Genomic DNA, 18,700 nt, shown 5'->3' with positions numbered 1-18,700 from the left:
TGAGAGCCAAACCAATGATCGTTCGTGGTTGCGGGGTCGCAGAGCGGCGTCCTCTCAGGCGCTGCTCAATTGGCCGTGCGGTCATACGTTTCCCGGCGGCTGGCGTAGTTCCCACGGAGCGCGGAGGCGCCACAAATGCCTGGCAAGCGGGGTAGTGAGCGTGAGAACCAACTGAAGGTTAAGCGATCTCGCGAGCCGCCTCCCGGCTCTCAAATCACGCTCTCGGCATCGGCCCGGGCGGGCGTGGGAGTGGCCCCTGCGATCTGGGCAGCAAATGAGGCTACTCCAGGCGGAGCGGAGGCGATGGGCCTCATCCCGGGTTAGAGGAGGCGGAGAGCCATGCCTCTGGAAGACACGATGAAAAGTCTCTAGACGTTGAAAGAAGGCGTAACGCCGACGTGGGGCGCTTTTTGGGCGTCAATGCGTCAACGATGCTCACTCACTATTGAGAAAAACAAGAAGGCCATCACGGAGTGTTTCGCCCCTCTTCTCTACTGCACTCCCCGGGGTGTAAACATCAAGAAGATGGAGACCGAGTTAACCTTTTAGGTCAAGGACGGGATCAGATGGTAGAGGGTGGGAACGGGAGGCGGGAGAGGGAGAGGGGAAGGAGAGAGACAGTTCCGAAGCTGAAGGCCATCTGTAACCATCCCAAATGCAGTACAAGCGTCTGGTGGAAACCACTAGGAAGGGCAACCCAGATAAATTTCATGGGGAAATGGGGTGGCTTGGGAAACCTTTACCGTTTGCGAAATTAAATGCCCAGTGGGCACCTAAGTACTCCAGGCAACTCCAGAAATTGATGAGAGCCAGAACCGATGTGCCTCACCGGGTCTTCCGTGCCAAGGGCAGGAGCTTTGTTTTGGAAGTGCACCCTTAGTGTACTTTTAGGGGGAAAAAATACAATCTAGAAGTCTTAGAGGAAGCTAAGAACAGGATTTTCCTCATTTTGTGCCGATGCTGCAAGTGACAAAAAGATAAAATAACTGCTGCTTTATAAAGACCCGAATCCCACTTGTCTTTTTTTAAAAATATATTTTATTGATTTTTTTTACAGAGAGGAAGGGAGAGGGATAGAGAGTTAGAAACCACCAGCTGCCTCCTGCACACCCCCTACTGGGGATGTGCCCGCAACCAAGGTACATGCCCTTGACCAGAATCTAATCTGGGACCCTTCAGTTCTCAGGCTGACGCTCTATTCCACTGAGCCAAACTGGTTAGGGCGCACTTGTCTTTTGGAAAAAGATGAAAAAACAACAGAAACTCTTCCTGTTTCCTGGCAGTCACCGGACTATCAGTAACTGCTGCCCTCTTTTTGGATTGGTTTCATAATTGTTTTATCCATCAAGCCCAGATTTATTTAACAAAAAAAAAACCTTGAATTCAGAGTATTGCTAATTTTGGGCAGAGGTCTCAATCACCCAGACTTATTCTTATCCTAGTATGATACTGTGTGTTTCTCCCTCTGGGAGGCACTGGCTATCATCAGCTCTTGGATCAGGGAATAATTGAAGCATTCAGGAGGTATTACACCAAGCATATGTTTGACCACTTTGCTGACTGTATTGAAAAAAACACACCTTGTCTTAATTTGAAAGAAACATGGCAACAAGTACAACATTGCTGATACTTTGGTGGTGATAAAAGAGGCAATGGATGATATAAAACCAGCTACTCTTACTAAAAAGTCTGGTGGAAGCTTTGGGATGATGTTGTGAATGATTATGCGTGCTTCCCTAGAAGACATTGGGGGGGAAAAATCAGAGTCCGCAAAAATGGATGGGCTTTAAATTCATCAATATTGATGAAAATAATAAGTTACTCTAGTTTCAAGTTTTGGTGATAAGAGTATAGATAAGGAAGAAGACAAGTCTCCAGAATTAGAGGTAAAGATGAACCTAAGGAAATTGAATACTGTCTTACACTCTGCCTAAGTCTTCATTGATACTGCAATTAATATGGATCCTTTCCTGGATTGAAATTGGCTTTTAAAAACGGTTTTGATAAATTGTTGTAAACCTTTAAAAAGGTGCAAGAGCACCTTCAAAATAAAGGAGTTGAAGAGAAGGAAGACACATAATATAGAGGAAGTGTGGATGAAGAAGATGGATACAGAATGAGTCTGTAGGGGAGTCTGAGCCTGAGTCTAAATCCTATTAGGAGGAGGAAAAGTTAGAGAATAAGAAGCCTCCAGAGGAACAGTCTGGGCCCTCAAGCAGTGGCACTAAGAATCATACTATATAGCCCTGACTGGTTTGGCTCAGTGGATGGAGCGTCGGCCTGTGGACTCGAGGGTCCCGGGTTCGATTCCGGTCAAGGGCATGTACCTCGGTTGTGGGCGCGTCCCCAGTGCGGGGTGTGCAGGAGGCGGCTAATTGATGTTTCTCTCTCATCGATGTTTCTGGCTCTCTATCCCTCTCCCTTCCTCGCTGTAAAAAATCAATAAAATATATTTTTAAAAAATTATACTATATCTGAAAAATCTGCCAAAACCAGAAATGCAGGATTGGACTTCTGGAATCTAACCTTGGAATGGAATTTAGAAAGATTAAAGGTGCCTTAGTTGAAGAAAGAAGAGATTCCAGAGGCAGTTTCTTCCAAATAACAGTTAATTTCTTGCTATCCTTGCGCTGTTGCCCCAACATCACCTTCATCATGACCATTATTATAATCCATATCATTTAGTTGTTAAACAAGCATTTATAAGCCTAAATTGTGTGGGTTTTGTGCTAAACTTGGGGACATCATCTCAGGATTTAAGGTAAATGGTCATTAACCAGTGGCCTTTCTTAATAAGGTAATAGGTATCCAAGGTCACAGTCTTGAATATAAAGGTTTTCTTAGGACACTGGGCCTCATTTACTGTAACTGTTTTTCCCCAGATATTAAGTTCTTCCATTGCAAATGGAGATTTTCTAAGTTAACAATAGTTGCCATGAGAATACTTGCTCTTGAAATGCTGACATGGTCTTACATTTTACAAAGCACTTTTACATTAATCTACTCTGTTAACCCTCACTTGAGACCTATGAAGGTCTATCAGCCCGTCCTTCACCAAGCCCCTTCCCCCCAAAGCTCAGAGAGGTTAAGTAAGCCGCCTGAGTCTGCACAGCTAATGATGTAAATGATAAGAGTAGGGCTGCAACTGATTTATTTGTCAGACACTGCTAGGAAGTCCATCATTCCTTTGAGAATTCATAGTCCCAGGGAATGGGACAAAACAGGCGAACAGGTAATTTAAAACAAACAGAGGCTGTGAACTGGCAGCCCACAGGCCAGATTTGGCTACCAGATGTGTTTTGTTTAACCTGCTCAGTTTAAAACCGTTTTGAATTGGTTTCCAGTGCCCCCCTAATGCCTTTCTGTTTAAGGTACTATTTACATACAATACAATACAATTCAATTAAAGTGTACATTTCATAGAATTTTTTAACACTTGTGTAACTACCACCAAACCAAGATATAGAACATTCCCTTAATTTTAAAAAGTTTACTTGTGCCTTGTGCACTCAATCCCTTCTCCTGCCATAGGATATTTCACATTAAAAGGCTGGATTAAAAAATTGGAAACCCTGACAACAGTGGACTCTGCGCTTCTGAAGGGCAACAGTTTTTAGCTTGCTGCTTTGCTTATTTGCATCTCCCCACAGTTGATGTTAAATGTTGCAACAGAAGTGTGTGCCAAGCGCCTCAGGGGAACATAGGACCTGGGATTAACTCTGGGAAAGGCTGCACAGAGCAGCTGAGTGCGTTCATAGGGAGAGCAGTTGGGAGCCAGAGTGTTCTAAACCCAGGAGGATTAGAAGGGAGATCCTGGGAGCGGGGGCTGATATGGGGGACAGGAAAGCAGCAGAGGGTATCTCACTTCTTGTTGGCTGGATGGGCTGTATAAAGTGGGAGAGTTTAGTGTCTATGTCTTAGTGTTTGTGTGTTTTGCTTTCTGAAGGTTTTGTATACCCAAGAAACTTACGTCTTTTTATCTGTACATCTCTGGGGATTTTAAGGTATTTTTGCTGTTGTTCTTGGCATGGGAAGGGAAAATTCGTATTTTATTTTTGTAAGGGTTATAGGCCTGCGTGTGGTGCTTGGATTGTATGTTTCTAGGGAGAGGGTTGCCCAGAGAAAATTTCTCACTCTTACCCCGCCCCCTCCACTATCTCGTTCCAACCAGCCTGCCTGGGGCGGGGCAGTAGGGCAGGCAGCAGGTGGGAGGGTGGGGGCAGGGAGGGCGGTTTAGGCCATAAATTCCCGCCCCCTACCGGCAACTCAGCCAGAGGCCACATTCGCTGCTGCTGTGCCGCTAAATTACCGGCGACGCCATGGACAGGCTGGGCTCACGGTGTCCTCTGCCAGGCTACCCTCGGCCCTCTGTCCTTTTATGCCTCCTGGTGAGTGCCCACGCTCCGACCTTACCTCCAACCTGGGAACTGAGGGAAAAAGACACACTTCCCTTTACTGCTCTTGGCATTTTGAGCTGGGGGCAGGCTGGTAGGGGATGGACAGGAAAAGCCCTGGAGGCACCACCCGGTCTCCTGGAGACTGTGGTGTGGTTCTGAAGCTTACTAACTCCCCTTCTTCACTCTGTCAGTAGGGGTGGCTGGGCTGTTTCGTTGCCAGGGAGGTGCAGGAGTATCTATCTGGTGGTAAGTTCTTGTCTAAGGGTCACTTGATAGATTCTTTTCTTTCTGTTGCAGTTACCATGTTGCCTTTATGGGGGCTTTGTTTCTGTCTTAGAAATATCTTAGAATGTTAAGGTTGGGAAGTGACCATTTACAGAGTTATCTCCAGTGGTGGAGGTGGTTCAGGAGGAGATGGAGAGAGTCAGAAGCCTAGGGTCTAGCCCAGCTCTGATGATCACTTTTGGGTGATTTCTACTTCCTTCCGACTCTTATTTCCTCATCTGTAACAATTGGCACATATCAGTGGCTCTTACCCTTTTGGGCCCTGTAGGTTTTCTTGATTTTCTTTCTAGAAAGTTCTGGATTTGTACACAAGGAAACTATAGATAAACACAATGTTGTAGTCTTTCAGAATATTCATGGATTCCTTCAAACTAGGTGGGTTATAAATTTAGGTGGATTATAAACTAGGTGGATTATAAATTTAGAACCAATAGGTGGTTTCTGAGGCCCCCTTTGCCTTAACACAGACTATAAAGTCAACCATAACCTCTTAGAGGCTATGCAAATATTCTAGGACCAAAAAAAAAGGAAAAAGGCAGAATAACATGCAAAAATAACTGAAAGAATACATAAAATACTTTTAAAAAATGTAAAAATAGAAAAGGTATGTAGTAAAAGACAAATAGGAGAATGTTGAGTAGACTTAAAAATTATACCTTAAAATGTTCCTATTAGGCAATATTGTGATATGTATATCTTCCATCAATTTTGCATTCATATAATGTCACTTTCTAATATATTGTAGCCCAACCTTGGTTCCAGGTTGACCTTTCATGCTTCTGACATTTTGTTGATATGGTCCACAAACATTTCTCAAGCCCATACTCCCTGTCAGAATTGTAGAGTGCTGGGAATACAGAAATGAATGAGACTGAAGAGCATATGTCTAATGGAGGAGACATGTAAACAACTATCTGTATTTCAGTGTGACCAGTGGTACAGCAGGAGGATGTTTAGCAGCAATTCTGGCCTCTACCCAATAGATACCCATAGCATCTCTTCCCTAGTCATGAAATAGAAATTACCCCCAGACATTGCCAGATGACCCCTGGAGATACAAAATTGCCTTGAGAACCATTGGGTTAAGTGAAGCTGAATCGACCCCACTATATCAATTCCTAGTTGTGTTCATTGTGGTTCCAAGAGCCATGAATGGGAGGCAGGAGTCTTGGATGTAAGTCTTGGTTCTGTTGCAGAGTTTCTAAATGTTCTGCCTCAGTTATCTTATTTGTTAAATTTAGGGTTATCTTAGATAATACTTGAGAGCACAGCTCTCAGTTTCAGTAGCACAGGTCACATTGCTTTAGAATTAGGCTACTTTTTCCACTAGCCTATCCACAGTGCCTAGCACATATCATATACACATGAATGGAGGGGAGATTAACTCCTCAAACATCAAGAGATATAAGAACTTAGTATTTTGACTTTGAGCTCACCTAAGAGTTTCAATACATTTTGGGTGAGCTTATATTGAATCTTATTAGCTGTGTTGCTAATCTTATTGCTTATTACCTGCTGGCTGGAATGCCCAGATCTTCCCTCAGAATGGATTTTTTGGTTGGGGGACAGGCCATTGTTCCTTTTGTTTGGAGTCTGCTGGAAGCTACCATAGAGTCATGTAGTGGACGCCTTACAGTGTTCCAGTCTGCCCAATTCTCTGTTAAAAGCACTGCTAACAAGACTTGTCTTTTTCACAAGACTATTTAGTCTTAATAACAACATCTTGCTGATGAATTAATTCACTAGTCTGCAAGTATTTATTGAGAACATGCTGTGTGCCATGAACTGTGCTGGGGATACAGTGGTGAGCAAAGCATGAAATTCAATTTTATTGAATTTGTGATTACAAATTATTTTTCCTATCTCCTGTGAACCCATAGCAACTGAGATAGGCAGCACAGTGTCATAATCTCCACTTTCTAGATAAGGTTTATAGAAGGAGAGGTGGTAACTTGTTGAAGGCCACAGGCAGCAGTAGTCACACTAGGATTTAAATCCTATTGTGCACACATACTAAAAGCTTTTGGAGTCTGGGTGTTTTTTTCCTTGCATGGTCACTGGTTTAGTTCAGTGGACTAGTATGTTGAATTGGTGGTTTGGTGGAGGTAGTGGGAGGGAATGAGAAAACGCAACCCTGACAGGCCTGTCGTCAAACTGAAGCTGAAGACACAAAAACACTGCTCAGGCCCTGCCAAGAAGTAGGAGGCAGGACTTAGGCAATAGCATAAAAGGAGTGGGAGGACAGTGGTTTATTTGAGCAAGAAAGAAGCCCTGGGCTGGAGGCAGGAGAAACACCCTCTTGTTCAGCCTGGCTTAAGTCACAGTGGGACTCCTTGCAAGCTGCCTCTCTCTGTTAATGACTCCATTATATTCCCCAAGCAGAGAACCTGGAAAGGAAGGTGTTTTCCAGTTCTTTTCATTTCTTCTTATTTTAAATGTTTATCATTAAAATAGTAAGAAAAATATCTTGAGTGCCTTTTCCTTTCACGTTGTCACTGCTATCATCTTAGCTTCAAGTCTTTTTCCTGGATTATTGTAATGGCCGTGTAAGTAGGCTATCATTGGTCATTCTCCCTCCTCCCTCCTGGTAGCCTACTCAGCTTCACTATATTATTACTCTGCTACTTAAAACCTCCAAAAATACCAGACCACTTGAGTACAAACTCCAGACTCCTTAGCCTGACCCTTTTCTCTATAGTTGTAGCCAGTTTCATTTCCTCCTGACCTCATACCCACAGACTAAGACCCATGCAGACTATAACTCATCTATCTATCCCTTAACACCTCTTGAGTTTGTACATATTACTATTTGCTTAGCATGTGTCCCTCTTCTCTTATAATCCTACTTCTCATTCCAGATCCAACTTAGATGGTACCTTCTCTTCCAAGCCTTTTTCTGCTCCCTCAGGTAGAGCCTTCCTTATGGTACCTGAGTGCTCAGTTTAGTAGCACAGGTTGCATTGCTTTAGAATTAGGCTACCCTTTCCACTAGCCTACCCAGTGCCTGGCACATATACAAATGAATGGAGGTGAAGGTAACTCCTCAAACATCATTAGATGTAAGAGCTTATCATTCATTATAATCTCCACAGGGTGATAGTTCAGTGGATACCAGTTGGCATTACCTCCATCGGAATGGATTTCCCATCATCCAGACTTGAGTCCTAATCCTGGCTTCAACCAAATAAAAGCTTTGTGATTTTGAACAAGCTTCTTGATTTCTGAGCCTGTTTTTTTTTAATCATCTGCAAAATGCAGAGGTAAATATCTAGACAGAACTTGATTGAAGTACTAAAGCTCAAGATCCCAGGAATTATTTTTTTGGATGGGGAATGGGTATGAAAAAATGATGCTCAACCCTGGTTCCAATCTGCTTGAGCAGGAGATAGCGAATTGTCGTGTCACTGCTGACTTGTGCTTTTTCCCACCATTTAGATCCTGACAGCTTCTTTCCTGACTTACCCCATGCTCAGGACCCTTAGCCTGCAGCTCCATTCAGCTGTCACTGGCAGTTATGTCTCCGGCACTTACTCCATCGTCTTTGTCAACTGTCCCAACGAGCAAATTGCCAGAGATATTGCCAGGTATGGTAAAGGCACTTAGGTGCTGCCCCAGGAGGCTCAGGGAGCTACCAGGATGCTATCTGGGGCCACTTTTAGGCCCTTCTTCTGCTTCTGACAATCCTGTCCATCCAGTGATGAACTACACAGCTGAATGATTTGAGGGATCCTGCTGCTGAGCCTAAAATGTTGAGTGGTGTGTGTGGGGGCATATAAGGAGACGAGACCCAGAGGGATGTATGGCTTATCCAAGGTGTTAAGAGAACAGTGGAAATCCTACCTGTTGAGAATTTAAGTCTCCTCATTCCTGGCCCATCTGTCTTTCTTCTTGGAGATACTCTCTTTGCTCAGTCCCAGAGGTGCTCACTATGACAGTGAGGAGGAGGAGGAGGCAGTCATTCTAAATATTTAGAAAATTTCTAGAAGCAGCTGTGTTATGGTGGAAGAACACTGGACTTGTAAGCAGACCAGAGTTTCAGTCTTGGCTCTACCACTTACCGTATTAACTTGGGCAAGTCACTTCCCTTCTTTAAGCATTAGTAATTTGAATGTAGTAGGTGCTCAATAAATGTTTGTGGTGTCTGGATTTTGCCCCCTTCATTTCTCTTTATAGATGCAGCTTTGAAGAGGGTTAGTGGGACTGGAGGATAATGGATTTGGCTCCTTGATCCCTTTCTTCTTGATCCAAAACTCAACATTCTTGAAGTTGATGATAGACTAGGTTATAGTGTTTTCAAATGTTGAATCTGGTCTTTGGGAGCAAACAGCCTCCATATTGTTGATCACAGGTTAGCCTTGCATTTGATTCCATCTCTCTTTCCTCCAACCAGAATGTGTATTTTTCCCTCGTTAACATTACCTTTGAAGAACAGCTCTTATCTAAAAGAACTATAATTATTCCAGAGATACCCATGGTATTTAGTAGCTAGGAATTGAAATCCCTCCTGATACTCCTGCTATACCGAGGGTCTATACTGAACTCTTTTCTCTGGACTCCTGGACCAGACACTCTGGGTCCTGTTAAGGAACAGCTTCAGCTGACATCTGTGAAGTTCAGTCTTGGGAGGAAATTCATCCTAATGGCTGGATTCCAACTAGTTGAAAGGCCAGTTCAGGTAAATGGATCGGTATCAGCTTGGAGAGAGATCTCTATTTTCTACTTGCATCCAAGGTTGTTGATGAGCAGTCAGGTGTTTATCAGGGGTTCATTCATTTGCAGGAAATATTTTTTCTCTCTGATAATTTTTAGGATTCTCTGTTTATCTTAATGTTCAGCTATTAATTTGTTAACTATTCTTTCTATATTCTTTCCTTGTCTGCTCCTTTATTCTGCATACTGGGACAATTTCTGAGCCCATTCTTCTCTCTTATTTGTTTCTCATTTGTATCTATTTTTCTATTCAACCCCTCTATTGAGTTTTTTGTTTAAACGATTAGTTTTCCTTTTCAGGATTTCTAATTATTCTTTCATAACCAACTACTCGCGTTTCATAAATATCTGATCCTATAATCGATTTTATTTTATGGATGCAATAATCTTGCCTTATCTTTCTGTAGATATTAATTATACTTATTTTATTTTTAATTTTTCCAGCTTTATTGAGATAGAATTGACATATAACATTGTTTAAGTTTAAGGAGTACACATGATGATTTGATACTTGTATATATAGCAAAATGATCAGCACAATAAGATTAGCGAGCACATCCATCACCTCACACAGTTACCTTTTTCAGGAGTGAGAACTTTTAAGATCTACTCTCTTAGCAACTTTCAAGTAGTTGTAATTATGTATATAATTATAGGAATCTGAGATTATACTTATTTTTAAATCTTGGTGTGTTTTTTTTTGTGTGTGTGTGTCGAGGGCTGACTTTCAATAGATCGCAGCGAGGGAGCTGCTTAAATCTTGGTTTTGAATGTACTGTTAGCTGGTCCTCTTATGTAAATTCATTTGTTGAATTTTTGTTTCTCTTGGTATTGGCTTTCCTCAGATGCTTTGTGATTCTTAAGTGTAACCTCTCATCTTTTTAGCTATGCTGGTGGGGAGTCACGGGAACAGCTACAAGGAATGCTATTCGCAGCACTGTTTTCAGTGTGAGTGTGGTTTGGGGGGACATTCCACAGACTGAGGTGCCCTAGTGACTGGTCTTCTGGGTATGAATTCTCCCTTTTATCCTTGGCCATCACCAGCTAGTACATTGTTTTGCCTTTCCCCCCAAAGTGCCTACACTTACTGCTCCTTCCTGGAGACAGACACCCCATTTTTGCTGTGGGGCCATGGGAGGTTTGGGGCATCCACCTGCTCCTGCCATGGCATTCCGGCAGTTCACCTTGCTGGTTGCCTCCAGTTCCTGCCTGCTCTGGTTCCCATTGCCCCAGGTACAGACTGTTGCTCTTATCTCTGGGGCAGGCCCCCTGTGTGCTCCCTTGCTGTGTCTCGGGGCTGCCTTTTATTCTTTGGGGCTTCCTCATAGTTGCTGTTACATGAAGCGTTCTCGTTACTGTGTTCTAAAAATCTGAAGGGGCGTCTTTAGTGATGTGGTTATGAGGCAATGGATTTTTTTTCTAGAGGTTTAACTCACTTCCTGTGTTTGCATGCCACCTTCAGAACTAATAAAATGTAATTTCTCAGCAAATGATTGAGGGAGCAAGACTCGGCAGCAGTTGCTTAAACACATTTGTGCCATGTGCCTCTCCTTATGGTCAGGGATTTATTTAGCTCCTAGAACTTTGCAGAGGAATGAGGTGGTGGTGATGCCACATTAATGTGGAGCCTTAAATAGAGAGCACTGTTTAACCTGGAACCCAAGGGAAGAGAAAGTAGGTCGGTTCTCTTGGCAGCAGCTGGAGGAAGGAGGGAACAGTGAGCAGAGCTCAGATGAAGTTTATTTGGCAAGGCCTGATTCTGAGGGCTTGAGGTTTGATATTTGGGGACACTTCTTTGCATCAGTGACTTGGTGGTGCTCCTATTTCTATGACACCTGTACTAGTTCAAGCCCTTTGTACGTGTATTGTGTTCACCAGGGTGCTACATAGGAATCTGAGATTATCAGACCAGGAAGTCCAATCTGTGGTCTGTCAAAAAAAAAAAAAAAAAAAGTCTTAGAGGTCTGCAAAGGTGATGATCATGTGCTTAGGGCTATGATAGAAACCTTTACAAAAAAAGGTGAAACGAGCCTATATTTGCCAAAGACAAACACAGTTATGATGCCTTTCTGTTTTTATGTGGAGCTGTGTGGTCACATGGGTGTCTAAAGATCAGAAGCACCGACCGCAGCCTGATACATACCTGTGGGATAGAAGCAGAGGTGGCATAATGAAAGGAGTTCTTGGTGGTGAAAGGGTTGGAAGCTACTGGTTGAACCATTTTCTCATTGTACAGCAGGAGAGTAGGGTTGAGTGAGGGGACATGCCTGTCTTGGAGAGGTGCTTAAATACTTATTCCTGGAATGAGAAAGAATTTGCATAAGGTCACACAGCCATACTACTGCAGGGCCAGGAAAAGATCCTGGTCTTCTTCTTCTCTGTCCAGAGTTAATCCCTATTCCCCAGGCAGACTGGGCCTGTCATTAAAAGTGCCTGGAGTTTGCGGCGGGAGGGGGGGGCGGGGGGGGCGGCATTCTAAATGATTATCTAGCTCCCAGGAATGCCTCTACCTTGTTCCTTCTCTTAAGGTCCTGGACACTTGCCCCATTGACTGTCACTCTCTTTGCTTTAGGGCTATACTGGATAAGAAGCTGGCTGCCTCTGTGAACATCCTGCCCAAGGCATCCTCATTGTGAGTTTTGCTGTGGCCAGTGGAAGGTCAGGTCCTAGCTGGTGGGATGGGTACTGAACTAACGGGGAATTGTGAAAGAACATCTCAGACGCATTTAATTAATCAACACTTCACTGTTGAGTTGTATTCAAAGGAAATGAACCAGTGTGTTTATGTCATCCTATGAACAAAAGCAAAAATGTGCTGTGTGTGTATAGAGAAAGGAGGGGAAAACCTCTAGTTTAGGAACAGTGAGTCCTGCTTGCATATTCTTTGTTTAAATTAATTAGTTTGCTGTTAGCAGGGAAGCCAGAATGGGCATTCCATCCCTGAGCGAGGCAAGTAGGGCTATCAAAGGAGATAGTCTCCATTGCTTTTAGATTCTTTGGGAAACCGAGAGTTTGGCATGTGACAGGCTGTTTCTGTGCCTTGCCTATCTTTCATTTCATTGACACCTTTATTTTAGTTAAGTCTGGTCTGTCCCATTTCTTTCATTAAAATAGTTTAGCATCCCACTACACCTTGTGCAGCATTTGTCTTGTGCCTTAAACGCTCTGATTAGCCTGTTCCTCATCTTCCCTCCTGGAAAGAGAGAGAATAAGAGCATGGGGTGGGGAGAAAAAGGACAGATGGGGAAGAAAATAATATCTACTCTGAAGGTCAAAACAGAAAAATGCTATATAGTTAAAGCTCCCCCCACTTGCCAACATTGTCATTGCCTCAGTGGCTCACATCATTTATTGCTGTGGCTCCCAAGTTTGGCTGTGCTTCCAATTCCTGAGCTCCGTTCTAGGTCTACACAATCAGTCCCTCTGAGGGTGGGGCTTGGTTCTTTGAATTTTTAAGAAGTGGAATAGGTGATTCACATAAAGCCAGTCTGGGAACCAATGCTTGGGACCTAGAACAGAATTTCAGCCTGGAATTCCCTTCAGATGGCCTATAGTTGATCCTTTTACCATGGCTCTGTGAGGCAGGGCCAGTGGCTTAGGTCATCTTAGATTTCCCCTGGGTTAGTGTAGATATTCTCAGGCCAAATTTCTTTTCCTTCCCTTCACATGATGCTGTTCTCATACTCTTTTCTGAATGTCATCACTGACTTTTAACCTTTGGACTTGTTTCCATGTCTTGTAAGGCTCACTTCTTCCCTGAAGCCTCCTCTGCTTCTTATTTATCCTTTCATGGGCACTCAACATTGAGAGTCAGTGGTAAAAGTAGCCTTATTCCACGCCCTAACCGGTTTGGCTCAGTGGATAGAGCATCGGCCTGAGGACTGAAGGGTCCCAGGTTCAATTCTGGTCAAGGGCATGTACCTTGGTTGCGGGCACATTCCCAGTAGGGGGCGTGCAGGAGGCAGCTGATCGATGTTTCTCTCTCATCGATGTTTCTAACTCTCTATCCCTCTCCCTTCCTCTCTGTAAAAAAAATCAATAAAATATATTTAAAAAAAAAAAAGAACTTAAAAAAAAAAAAGTAGCCCCATTCCATAGGATGGGGAGGGGCCTGGAAGCCATGAGTATAGAATAGTGTTGAAAAAGCCAGAGATGCCCAGTTTGGAGGAGAGAAAACGTAGGAGTTTCTGTACAGCAGGAGAGTCAGGTTGACTCTCCTGAGGTGGTTCTCCATATGGAAGTTGGGGAAAACAACTGGGTGGCAGATGTTGGCACACCATTAGAAAATCCACCTCATGTGAAAACCTTTAAGGTAGATGGACTTCTTCAAGCAATGGCCAGCCTCTCACCTCCAGGAATGTTCAGGCAGATGCTAGAAGCATGCATTAGAATGATTGGACTAGATGACCTGTCATGCCTTGGCCAACTGTAGACTTCTTTATGTGGACTTGGAAAGATTTTAAAGTTTCCACCTCAGTAAGTCACCTAACTGGGCCAGGTTTGACATTTCAGTGGGCTTGTTTTGTGAGCATCATACTTTGGTCTTGTTCTCGTCTCCAGGTACTTTTGGAATGGAGAAATAGAAGAAGCCACTGAGATCCTGTTGGTGAGTGAAGTTGGGTTTGGGGATGGGCCTTGATACGGAAAGAGTGAGAGCATGGCCTTTTTCCCAGGTTCCAATGAAAAGTTAGCAAAGATCAACTGATTGAGGTTCTTGCCTTAGATTCATTTGCAGGCTAGTGACAGGGCCTGACCTAGAGGGAATGCTGTCTCCTAAATAGCCAGATGAGAAAATGAGCAGCTGCAGAGCTGGGCTGAGGTAAAGCAGTGGTTTTTTTTTCTTTTACAGTTAATAAAGACAAAGACTTCCAAGGTCCGCATGCTGTCCAGCTATGTCAGGTAATACTGGCGTCTCTTCTCAGCCAGGACCGTTCTAGGGATTAAGTGAATGAGTGTGGAAAGCAGGAAACCTAGTCACAAACCTTCCATAGACCCTGGACAGGTGCCTGTCCCTCAGATTCTCCGTATGTAAAATGAGAGGCTAGAGTGAGTTAGTTTAAATCAGCAGTTCTCAAAATTTTGGTCTCAGGATTCCTTTACACTTTAAAAATTTATCAGGGACCTAAAAGAGCTTTGTTTATGTGGGTTATATCAAAGTTAACTATGTTAGAAATTAAAACTAAGAATTTTTTTAAAATTAACAATAATAAAACCATTACTTATTAATGTTGTAAACAATGCATTTTTATGGAAAGTAACCATATTCCACCCCCCCCCCCAAAAGTGAGAAGAATGGCATCATTTTACATTTTTTGAAAATATGGCTTAATAAGAAACATCTTTAAGTATTGGGACACTTGGAAAGCTCATGGTGATAAATTCAAGTTTTCCAAACTTCTAATTTTTGTTTGAAAACATAATTTTTTTAAATTGGCAACACATGATGTAAATTGTCTTCAAGTGATGGACTCACGTTGTTCATGTCTGAGACAGTGTCTACCTAATCCTCAAATTTGAGTAACCGTAATTTGTAAAAATGACAGTTTACAGTAACTCAGGCTTAAAAATGGTGTTCCATGAGAAAGTCTGGTTTTAGCTTGTGACTCAGTCAGACAAGTGTAGGACATATTGAATTTAGGCACGAGCACGGTGCTTTCTGTATACTTCCCATGTTGTCACACAGGGCTAAAAATACATGTACTCAAGGGTCAAAACGGAATAAAAATTGTAATTTTTACCACTTTGTCAAGGATGTTCTTAAGTGAATTTGACTTTATGCAAGTGCAGGTGTGTACAGTTTGGTGCCATCGTCTTGATGCATGTGCTAAGGTGCCAGCAGTTTTACCCATCATCACTTTTGCATCATTAGTGCAAATGTCAACACAGTGAAAAGATAAATAACAAATTAGCATTATTATGAACTAATGGACTCATGGAACTCCTGAAAGAACCTTGGAGTTGCCCAGGGGTCAGTGGGCCTTACTAGTTTCAAGCCCTACCATTCAAAGTGTGGTTCTGGAATAATTGGCATCGCCTGAAAGCTGAATAGAGCTGCAGTCTCATGTTCACCCTAAACCTATTGAACCCGACTGCATTTAACATGATCCCCAGGTGATTCCCATGCACGTTAAAAGCTTGAGAAGGACTGGTCTAAACAATACTGGCTAATAACTATAATCCCTTGGAGGTGTCTTTCAAATTACCAATTTAAACCCCACTTCAGATTGGGACTTAATTGATCTAAAATGGGGATCAAATGCGTTCTTCAGAAGCACCCGGATTGACTCTGATGTGAGGCTAGGATGCAAGTTACTTACTGGATGATGAAACTATTTTCCTTCACTCCCACCAGGATCCTGTGAATAGATGGCTATACCCGGGCCTCAGAGCTAGCGGTAGAGAAGGCCCTGTGTTACCACCTTAGCAGAGGTGGGGGAACAGGCACCTTTGGTAGAATCGGCACTACCAAGAAATCACAGCTTATCTGGTGAGGGACAGCCTCATGGTTAAGATGGTGAAACCCAGAGCTTAACCTCCAGCGTCAACTCTTGACTCTACTTGCTAGGTGTAGCTGAAGTGTATGCAAATTAGTTATACTTTCTGTGCCTCAGTTGCCCATCTATAAAATGTGGGCCATAATGGTCCCTTGGGATGAATGTATGTGAGGTAGACACATGAAGCGCTGCACCAGTGGCAGCTCTTACTGCTAACGTGTTACAAATGTCCTACTCTCTCTGAATACTGTATTTTTGCTTATAAAAACACATACACTGGTCCAGGTGTCCGTGAAATAAGAAAATTAATTGTCCTGGGGCACCAGGTAAAATTACCCAGCTTACCCTAAACGTGTAAGCACCTGGGCACATGCTGTGATGCATGTGTCTCGTTCTGCAGGAAGGAAGCAGAGGATTATGACTCCCTCTGACAGATGGGAAACTGAAGCCCAAGGCCTCATGTTCCTTTAGTCTGGAAAATGAAGAAAACTTGCATGGTGTGCTGAGGGCCAAGTGAAAGAAGCGGGGAAAGGGAGAGAGGTTCCTGTGGGTTTGGATGTCAAGAGAAATCCCTTGGAAAATGTCAATGGTTGTTTGGTCTTGAGGGATCAAGAGGATTTTGATTGATGAACAGGAGCAGGGAGAACTTTCTAGGTGGAGCAGAGAATACAGCTGTATCGGGGTGGGTGGTGTTTGGGGAAGGCACAGTGATGAGTGTGGGATAGTAATAGAGGCAGCAGCTAACATTCAGTGAATGCACAGTACCAGTCAGTGTACCAGCTAAGTGTTGTATGTACCTTGTCTCATTTAATCCTCAGTGATCCAGTCATGTAGGTGCTATTTTCATTCCCTCTTTTGTAGGCCTTTAGAGAAAGTAAGTGATTTGTCCATGGTTAAATAGCTAGTAAGGGGCAGACTTAGAATTTGAACCCATGTCTGTGAGACTGTAAAGCTATCTGGCCCAACTCACCACTGTAGATAGGGGTGGTGGGTTATGGAGGTGGACAGGGGATGCAGCAGATTGCAGAGGCCTCAAGGGAGGCTGGCCTGCTGGGTTTTATCACCTCACTGATGCTAATCATAGTCACTCACAGGACTCTGCTCTCTTCCCAAAGGTTGGTGCATCCTTTCGAGATCCCAGAGGTCTTCAGTCTTCCTATGGACCAAGGAGATGTGCACTATTTGAAGTGGCTGGAGGAGGGCATGGAGGAGGACTGAGGGGGGCGGCCTTCTGTGAATCCTGCTGGCTTCATCAGCTGCACTCTGGGGAAAGGAGGCCTCTTTCTGCCTCCCAGCATCTCTGGATTCCTTGTTTTTGTCAGCACAGAGGAGCTAAGTAACTTGTAGAGGATGAAGGGCCAAGGCTCCTGAGGCTATAAGAGGACGCTGGGCCAATCGGGCCACGCAAGAACCCATGGAGCGTGTCTCTGAGTGCTTCTTGCCTACAGGTGGCCAAGGTGAGGGCAAGGAGGGTGTGCGGGGGACAAGGGGAGGTGGCAGTGAGGGTGAGGTTTGTCATCGGCAGCAGTCACTGGGCCACCTCAAGTGTCGGGTGGAATTACTCTCCTGGTTTTCAGAAGGAGAAATAGACCTGGTGATCTGTTTACCTAGAAGTGTGTGGGTTGAAGGTCACCTTCTGGAGGAACTGGCAAGCACTTTATTCAAAAGGATGGATTGTGAATGGTGCAATTTCAGGGACAAGCAAGATTATTTCTCCTAGCTAAGGGTGGCACTTGTTATTCCTGAGTCCTGAGTAGTGGGTCCAGGAATGGGCTTCAGGAGTGTGTGTAGGACTGGGGAGATATTAGCACTTAGATACAGCTCATGGGTTGGGAATACGTCTTGACCTTCCTAGCCTGAATGTGACCGGCATCAGAAGGTTCTGGTGCCTTGCTCAGTGGAGACAGGCTGGCTCAGTGGAGCATTGAAACTGAGCATCCTAAAGCAGAAAGAACCCTGGGGAACTTCCAGACCAGTGTTTCTGACTTGCCCAGAGGTTGACAGAGGTATGGGGATTGCCTGCCCTTCTCCACCACCTTCAGCCAGTGCAACAGAACTGTTTATTTTAATGTATTGAACTCACATGAGATTTGTGAAGCTTTTAAAAAAGTTTTCATCAAAAGTTATAAACCAGTGATTTAAGCCCGTCTCCACTTTATAGGTTAAGTAGAGGAAATTGAACTGCACGGAGGTCCAGAAAGGGAGTGGCGTGCTGTTACTAACGGGACAGCCAGGCTGCCTACCCTGTGTCTGGTGCGCTCCTATCCCTGCTCCTTCCCAGGTGGAAGAGGGCATGGAAGGCCGAACCCCCAACTCTGATTCTAAACTTGATGCTGTTTACTGCCTCTTCCGAAGAGGTTGGATAATATCCCTTTCAGAGAGCCTGCTGCAGCCTATTCTAAAGGAAGATTTTTTAGTTCTTCATCTATGTGGTAAGTGGGTCTGGCACTTAAAAACATATTGCATTGCCTAATTCTACCCACTGATCTGGAGGTAGGTGATACTATCTTTATTCTGTACATAAGAGGATAGATTTAGAGTTCACTGATTTTTAGGGTCTGCATGACTCCACCTTGCATGGTTTGGGCTCTACCACAGTCCTCCCCAAACGGTGCTGTGGAGCTGGGGCCGGGACCTAGACCAATGTTTCTACATGGGATGCCTTCCCAGCATTTCTCAGGACATGTACGTGTTTTGAATCAGGAATCTCCAGAAAAATCAGTTCAGGAAATGAGAAAAAATCTTAAAATTATCTGTGAATACGGAAGCTTAAAAGCATAGAGACATTACTGGTTTGAAGGAATCCATCAAATA

At 43.8% G+C, this 18,700-nt stretch overlaps 1 protein-coding gene across 3 annotated transcripts; it reads left to right on the top strand.

Moving 5' to 3' along the window:
* Positions 1–42: 42 nt before the first annotated feature.
* On the top strand, positions 43–18,057 carry LOC102240272 (protein CutA homolog). 3 transcript variants are annotated; one of them, XM_014550191.1, is made up of 6 exons: positions 43–569; positions 8,118–8,266; positions 11,965–12,024; positions 13,953–13,998; positions 14,242–14,291; positions 17,002–18,057. In XM_014550191.1, the coding sequence occupies exons 1-6, from the start codon at positions 567–569 to the stop codon at positions 17,102–17,104; spliced, it is 411 nt and encodes a 136-aa protein (XP_014405677.1). In that variant the 5' UTR covers positions 43–566; the 3' UTR covers positions 17,105–18,057. The 3 variants fall into 3 exon arrangements, with proteins under 3 accessions (XP_014405677.1, XP_014405678.1, XP_005879271.1); XM_014550192.1 differs by lacking the exon at positions 43–569 and adding an exon at positions 4,220–4,388 and having other exon boundaries at positions 17,214–18,057; XM_005879209.2 differs by lacking the exon at positions 43–569 and adding an exon at positions 4,225–4,388.
* Positions 18,058–18,700: the final 643 nt, after the last annotated feature.

The sequence above is a fragment of the Myotis brandtii genome, unplaced genomic scaffold (assembly GCF_000412655.1).
Source record: "Myotis brandtii unplaced genomic scaffold, ASM41265v1 scaffold589, whole genome shotgun sequence".
Lineage (NCBI taxonomy): Eukaryota > Metazoa > Chordata > Mammalia > Chiroptera > Vespertilionidae > Myotis > Myotis brandtii.
The sequence above is the reverse complement of the archived record's forward strand: the minus strand, read 5'-3'. Positions and strand labels throughout refer to the sequence as shown.